The sequence below is a fragment of the Micromesistius poutassou genome (genome assembly GCF_964030765.1).
Source record: "Micromesistius poutassou genome assembly, chromosome: 18".
Lineage (NCBI taxonomy): Eukaryota > Metazoa > Chordata > Actinopteri > Gadiformes > Gadidae > Micromesistius > Micromesistius poutassou.
Window position 1 is genome coordinate 3,907,194 of NC_140288.1, and position 8,052 is coordinate 3,915,245.

The 8,052-nt window shown below is 45.8% G+C and overlaps 1 protein-coding gene across 1 annotated transcript; it reads left to right on the forward strand.

Moving 5' to 3' along the window:
* Window positions 1–72: 72 nt before the first annotated feature.
* On the forward strand, window positions 73–7,668 carry LOC311362913 (cholesterol 7-desaturase nvd; the record flags this gene model as incomplete). The annotated part of the gene is made up of 7 exons (XM_084482807.1): window positions 73–490; window positions 2,083–2,274; window positions 3,035–3,213; window positions 3,654–3,779; window positions 5,441–5,560; window positions 6,682–6,858; window positions 7,507–7,668. The coding sequence occupies 7 exons, from the start codon at window positions 73–75 to the stop codon at window positions 7,666–7,668; spliced, it is 1,374 nt and encodes a 457-aa protein (XP_084338933.1).
* Between the last annotated feature and the right edge of the window lie 384 nt (window positions 7,669–8,052).

Genomic DNA, 8,052 nt, shown 5'->3' on the forward strand with positions numbered 1-8,052 from the left:
TGTCACTTCGGACCGCAGTCCCCGAGCAGTGCGACCACATCGCTCCAGTGACACGGGACCACTTCCGACACGATGGACGGCCTCTGCATGTCCCGTCGCAAGGTGGCCGCCTTCGCCCTTGTCGTGTTATGGGGGCTCGTCATACACGTGGGGGAACCGTTTGACTCGATAGGCACCGGGTCCCCCTTATGGAGAAAGACCGGTCTTATCGGCGCCCCGACCAGGGCGGTTGTGTGCGTTGTTGCCGGGATATCCCTCCTGATCTTGGGCTGGCTGCACCGGCTCCTCTTCTGTCCCCTGGAGCTGCTCAGGGCGCCGGATGATGTGGGCTACGTTGCGGAGGATGGCCGCTCCCGCGCCCAGGCCGCCAACGAAGTGCGACGGAGACGGAAGATCGGCGAGCTGCCCCCCGTCTATCCCAACGGCTGGTACCGAGTGATGGATTCACACATGCTGCAAGTTGGAGAGGTGAAGAATGCTACTGTACTAGGTATGATAAGTGCGAACATCTTCCTTCTCACTGCAGTGTGTTTGTGTGTAGTAGCGATGGCGATGCCTTTGCAGAGTGCAGAGATGTATGTCCAGGGGCGGCCCATGGTGTTTTGTGACCCTGGGAATAGCGACGTGCAAGGGGACCCCCATCGAGGCGAATAGTTTATGTATTAGTGCTACTGGTCGCACGTGGAAGTTATTCATGGACTGGCTGTTGGTTTGATTGATGGAGAAAATTGCGTAACTGCAGTCAGGAAATGTTAAGCAAATTCAGGCGTAATTCATTACCAAAACCTTTTGAATGTTTTGGGTGCTAAGGAACATTATAAATTCACTCACGCCCTCACCTATTCTCCTATTGTTTAGCAAGCGTGCTTGTTTGACAGGTGTATAGTAGTTGGATACCATGGTCACAACCATATCAAGTAACTTGAATGGTTTAAGACAAAAAACAACACAAAAGTACATTCGTATTACTATGTATTTATATCCAATCCTGAATAAAATCTACGTTTAAACCACAAAAGGTGAATACATAAGGTAGGGATTTAATTGTACAAACAATACCCATATAATACAAAGGAATGTTGAAGAAATCAGACTAATTAGATATGTACTATCTATTAACTATTATTTACTATAGTTTCTTTGTTTTCAGTTAGTCAGGAACCTACACACACTGTCCAACTTTCGTCCTTCTCTGTCCTGTTTCATATTAATGAAGTACATTGAATTCTGCTTAGTCAGCCCTTATGTGTGCATAGCTGCAGCCCTCGGGCATTCCTCTCTGCTTCACAGCAGCCGAGCAGTGGGTATACCTTTGGTCCGTTGTCCTCTATCCAATGTACATTTACCTTTCTGGTTTATTCCCATAATGCTTTGCTTTCCCCCAGTTTCCTACTCTGACCTTAACAACACCAAAACACCAAATTTTGACTTATGTCGTTCACCTTAACCATCTCCAGTGATTGACTGGTATAAATATTCAGCCCTGGCATTTAACAGATAGACAGGCCCGCTTCTGATATTAAAGGGGCCTATTTATTAAATCATATATCTTAGACCTAATTATTGTGTGCTGCATGCTTTTAAAATGGCTTGTAGTTATGTGTTATGTTATTATAAGTGTAATGCAGTGTTCATGTATGCTGTCCTGATTGGCCGGACAGTGAGCTAGCTTCTCACCAGACCACTACTCCGATTGCCATTTCAGTCCTGCCACTTACAACTCAGTTCAGACCCCGGCAGCCTCACCACTTAGTTAGCCAAACACTGCCTATTAGCTCAATATCAACTAGGTACAAAGTAGAAGAAAGTTCCTCAACCTCGACTCACAAGGCAGTCTCTAAACTCTTCACTTAACTCAAGGTTGAAGACAATCTCCCAGGTTTTGTTGCTCAAACAGTGCGGAAACAATTAGAGAGTTAAAAAAAAAAGCCTGCCTTGCAGAACCAATCAAAAGGCTCCAACGTTCCACCCTGGATAGATGGATCTTTGTCAAGTCTGTTCTTAAGTCTGGGGTTTTTGTCCCGAGTCCGTGTCGTGAGGGTCTCCCTCCAGGGCTCGCTCTCAATCTGATCACGTGACCAGGGGAGCAGGTGGCGGTATTCCGGGGGGACAACGGGAAGGCCTACGTGGTGGACGCCTACTGCCCCCACCTGGGGGCCAACCTGGGGGTCGGAGGGCGCGTGGTGGGCGCCGACTGTATCGAGTGTCCGTTCCACGGGTGGCAGTTCCGCGGCGAGGACGGCAAATGTGTGAAGATTCCTTACGCCGAGAAAGGTACGGTTTCAGGCTGGAGACGTGACGGCAGTGAGTCACTCAGGAATAAAGGATGTTTCAGTGATGTGCTTTGGTCACTTGGCGACGCCGTTGTTCCACTTTTCAGTTTGGGTAATTCATCTGTTAAGCGTTTCCGCCTGTGGTAATTAAGGACTAGCATCACCTCTGCTTTTTGTGTTAGGGTTAGAAAAAATAGAAAAAATAGAAAAAACGGGGGGAAAAAATGCTTTCAGGGTTTGGTTGGATCCTCACTGAGTCCACACAGTTAATATGTTCCTGAGTAATGAGTAGTGAGTTCTTGTTTGTATCCTGCTTTTTTTTGTAGTGAAAAACACTCTTCTGGGTTTATTTTAATCTTTCATCCTCACGGTTTGTCGTTTGGACCAGGGTCTTTATGTGTTTCGGTCATAAGTCAGTGGTTTCAGTGAATGAAAAGTTGAAAATGTATACTGATATGTCACACATAACACATAGGGTTAGGGTTAGCTGTAGTTGTAGTCGATAACATACATTTTTTTACTTAACTACAAATGTATTGACGTCTGTGAGGCCTAGAAAGATATAGCGAGATTACGAGAGACTCGTATCATTTTAGAGCTCAGATACTCTCAACACCTGTGTGTGTATAATAAATACAAGTACAGTATCAAAACACAATTTAGCTGTGCTTCTACATTATGATCACTTACCACATACCACACTTCCTGATTCAAGTGTTGATGGTGTTGGTTTGTCTGTCTCGTTGGCATGGCGACCCCAGTCCCCGAGTTCGCCAAGGTGCGGCGTTGGACCAGCTGTGACGTGAACGGTCAGATCCTGGTCTGGTTCCACTGTGACGGGCTGGAGCCCACCTGGAACGTTCCAGAACAGCAGGAGATCACACGAGGGGACTGGGTCTACCGGGGCAGGACCGAGCACTTTATCAACGCCCACATAGAGGTAGGCGTTGGTCTGTGTGTACGTATGTGGTTGATTATGATGTGTGCTTTCTTGTTGTTTATTTATATATTTAAAATGAGGTATTTTATTGACTTTTAGTGCCCCTATTTTTATGTGTTTAACAATCAACAATTACCGTCAACAATTCCACCAGACTGCAATTGCGCAGTCTGGGGGGGGGGGGGGGGAGGGCGCATGGAGGGGGTCTCGCCGGGGGCACAATTCAATGTAGAACCGCTACTGACCGTAGCAAACGTTGCTCATCTATCCGTCACACATCTCGGTGGACACGCACACCTGTGATGTCATAAGGGGCTGATTTCCAAAACGGCTTGTAACGGCTAATCACACCACACCTGGTGGCATGTCATGGCACCTTTAAAGCAGCCTCAGGTGACCTTTACCCGTGTGTGACCTTTACCCCTGACCTTTCCGTGCAGGAGATCCCGGAGAACGCGGCAGACATTGCCCACCTGGCCCATCTGCACACGCCGGGCATCGTGAGCGGAGTGGACCTGCGCTACACCAACAGCAAGACCTGGGAGTTTATAAAACACGACTGGAAGGTACGACGCTAACCCACCACCTCTGTGGGCCGGAGGGGAGCCCAGCTGGTTAACACTGGCCGGGCTGCCAGGCACTCCTTCGGTCACATGAGGAAATAGAGAATTAGAAACACAAAAAAAAAAACATTTATGAATATATTTCTATATTTTTCAATATTTTTTTAATGCATTTTTGATCGGTAAAATAACTGAATAAAAAGGAGACCAATTAAGCCTACATGAACTCAAAAGACGAAATGGGTGGCACACATAATACACATTACATGTAAGTACAGTACATTACAATACTTGAATAAGAAATATAAATAAAAAAAACAATCAAGTTATTTAGTTACAGTTTGGATAGTTATTTTATTTCCTTATGGTCAAAGATTTAACAGATTACTTTCTGTTCCGAATGTCAATCCTTTTCCACCTTTGAGCAACTTGAGGAAAACAAACCGCATTCATTAATTCTGCTGCCATGACAACAAGTAAGTTGAATAGGCAGAACAACATAATCTAAATGATGGATCTATTTGATTTGGGTTATTAGACTCAAGCCATTTTGTTTACAAAGAACCGACAAATACAATTTATCTTATTGTTGTAATTCTGGCAAGTTCCTTGGCCTTTTCCTTTTTGGTTATCAATTTTATGCTTTGAAAAGGTTATCTTGTAAAGTGCTGATTCAGGTTAGCTAATAATGCTTTTTCCTCAGTGACATTCAGAAATTAGCCTCATTCAAGGTAAAAGCAACTGTTAATCACACTTTTATACTATTATGAGTTTTGGTTTATATTGCTGGGTAATTATTTTGCTATGTAATCATGTCTTTGCAAACACGGAACGGAGCATTTTTTTTGTGGCTCTGACTAATGTGGTGAATCGTTTTTAGAAGTGTACATTCCCGAGCTCTGCCCCCAGAGGGCGCTGTCTCCCATTCTTTATCCCTACTGAGGGATAAGCCTTCTACATTTGGCTTTTGCGGTTGAAACTTGATATTGGGCCTTTCTCAATACCAAGAACGCGAAGAACAGACTCTTGGGGAGAACGCACTGGCTAGTCCTGATTGGAAGAATTTATTTGCAAGGCCTTACTGTACCGACAGCGATATATTGTTGTTTCTCTTTCTTCTGACAAATGTACTTTGTAAGTCAAATTGTGTAACTGTAAGCTGCTTTTGATCAAAGCACCTGCTAAACGCCCTAAACGTAAGTTCAGGAGCACGCAGAACGCTGTCGACGGATTGAGACGATGTCGCCTGCAGTCCTCCAGATAGAAACAATCACCCAAAAATTTTATCACCCAAAAACTGAATCACCCAACTTTATCACCCAAAAATTGAAGCTCAGCTGATGACTCCCGACTAACGAGTCCCCTTCCATACTGCTTCTGTTGTTCATTGTATTATATTTGTTAACCAGTCGTTGGTCTTCTTTTCCGGGGGGGTCTGAGAACGTTACTGGGTGGCTGGCTAGCTAGCTTGAACACTTCCGGAAATCTGAAGCGAAATTCGAACTTGTTTATTGGGACAGTACAGTACCGCAAAAGATGATGTCTCACAAGAATGCAGATTGAGAAATGCCCCTTGTCTTATTGTGTGTGTGTGTGTGTGTGTGTGTGCGTGTGCGTGTGCGTGTGCGTGTGTGCGTGCGTGCGTGCCTGTGTGTGTGTTCCAGGTCAAGTGGGAACCAGAGTCAGATCCTAACAGCCATTGCTCCAGGATGCTGGTGAAACACTCTCTGACCGTGTTCGGACGCCACTGGCCTCTCATGGACATCGACGTTGTGGCCAGACAGGTACTGCTTTGTACTAGTTTGTTCAGTTAACAGATACTTTATCCAAAGTGTCTTACCAGTGAATGCAGATGCTGGTCTTTGCTGAGAAGGGTCGGGTAAGGTGTTGCATCTTGTTATGTTTGGCTTCATGTCACCTTTCAAGCTGTCACTGTCACGATGTCTCTCTACGCTGATGACAAACAGACGTGGGCAGGTGTCCTGCAGCCCCTTCAACACCTCTGTAAAAAAATAAAACACTTGTTATGGCTGACGTCTCATCGTATATGTCAACTGCTAGGTCCTTAAAAAACATTTGCATTACATTATGCTTTAAAGTAATTTTTTTATAAACAAATCTACAACCTAATTAATATATCAAATGTTACTAGCGTCCCATACAGAGCTTTTCTAATCATTATAGCAGATTGCTAGCCTGGGAACCAGACAAATCTGCAAGCTCATGTTTTATTTTCTCTGGCATCCCCTCCCGTTTAGACTGATATCCACCGGTTATCTGATATGGAGCAGGTTTGATACGATGACCGTAGAGAGACGTTGAGGCATTTTCATAACCAACCAAGATGGCTGCTGCTGATGTGTCACACTTTTCGTTGCTTTGATTAGTTATGGGTCTATCCAATAGCATCAAGAAGCATTTTGGTCTGCGCCTCTTGATAAAAGCCCTTGGAAATCGAAAAATGAGCAAAGAGGTTTCACACTTGTACACAGTTGCGAATTGGTCTGGCGGCGTGAGGCTAGCAGATTGCAGCCGGCGATATCAACCGCGTTAGATGTCATCCGTCTCATCTGAAGCGGTTGGAGATTGTTATTGTTATTATTTACTCTAGGACATCCTAATCACATGTAGGAGGAACCACAGCCCATAACCTCCAGGTCTGTGGTCGTCCTTGGTTCCTCCTAATCGCGTGTAGGAGGAACCAAGGAGGAACCACAGCCCATAACCTCCTGTTGGTCTGCTCTCTCTCTCTCTCTCTCTCTCTCTCTCTCTCTCTCTCTCTCTCTCTCTCTCTCTCTCTCTCTCTCTCTCTCTCTCTCTCTCTCTCTCTCTCTCTCTCTCTCTCTCTCTCTCTCTCTCTCTCTCTCTCTCTCTCTCTCTCTCTCTCGCCGTGTCCGTCTTCCAGGTGGGCCCGGGCGTGGTCTTCCTCCTCTTTGAGCACAGCTTCTTCGGTAAGGGGGTGATCATGCAAAGTGTGACCCCCCTGGAGCCCCTGCTGCAGTGCGTCTCCCACACCATCTTCTACCAGGCCAACGTCCCCCAGCTGGTCCCCAAGTTCATCCTGAGGGCCGAGTGCATCCAGGTGCAGCGAGCCCCCTCCCCCCTCTCTACCTGTACCTCTGTGTGGGCGTAGTGACTGGTTTATGGTACAAAACAAATAGAGACGGAAAGATTACAAGCACCAATATGAACATAAATACATAGAAAGGCAATATAAATATGGAATATAGAAAATGAGTATGTGCTACACGTGAACCTCCTACGATGGCGCGATTTGATTGGTTGGCTATCTCGGGATATTGGGCAATATCCCGAGATTGGGATCTCAAACTCGGGATATTGTTTTCGGAGCGGAGTTATTAAAAACAGTATTACCTTGTTTATTTTTGGAGCGTTCATGTGTAATATATACTAAAACAATTATTCACCTCAGGCTCCGTGAATAGTGAGGACTATTCCCCACGATTCACTTTGGCGAATAATTGTTAAATATGCATAGATACACAAAAGCGTACACAAAATACATATACGTCAAAATACATGTATATATGGACTGCAATATCCCAGCTTGGATATTGCAAATATGTAAAATGTAATTTGTAAAATGTAAAAATATAAATACGAAAATGGTATTAAATTGTTAACTTATTGTTTTTATTTGATTTAAATCTGACATTAAAGTCCATTGTGTAAAACGTTGGTGCCCTGTTGCCCCCTGTTGCCTCCGCAGTTTGAGCGCGACGTGATGATCTGGAACAACAAGAAGTACGTCTCCAAGCCGCTGCTGGTGAAGGAGGACTCGGCCATCCAGAAGCACCGGCGCTGGTTCAGCCAGTTCTACAGCCCCGGCAGCCCCCGGCTGGCCTACCAGCACGACACGCTGGACTTCTGACTCCCCCTCTTCAGCGACACTAAAGGCACGGACGGCAGAGTGTGGGAGGGAGGGAGGACGCCTCCCGCTGGAAGGAGCCCGGGGACGGGGGAGGGCTTTGGGGGACGGGGGGTGGGGGGTGAAGGCCCGGGGGTGTATATCAACGAGATCAAAATGAGCGCAAACACTCACATTTTGGTTCTCGAAAACCTTGAGGACCAGATGAAGCACCAGAGGGTGTGGGAGAACCGACTACTACACCTCGTGTGGTCGACCACGAGGTCCTCGTCGGCTCTCGGCCCGTCAAAGACTGAAGCTGCTTGTTTATTTTTTAATGAGGATGTGCAATGATTAGTTTTTTTTGGTTTTGAATGCAGCACGACCCAGGCAATGAAACGCATAAAA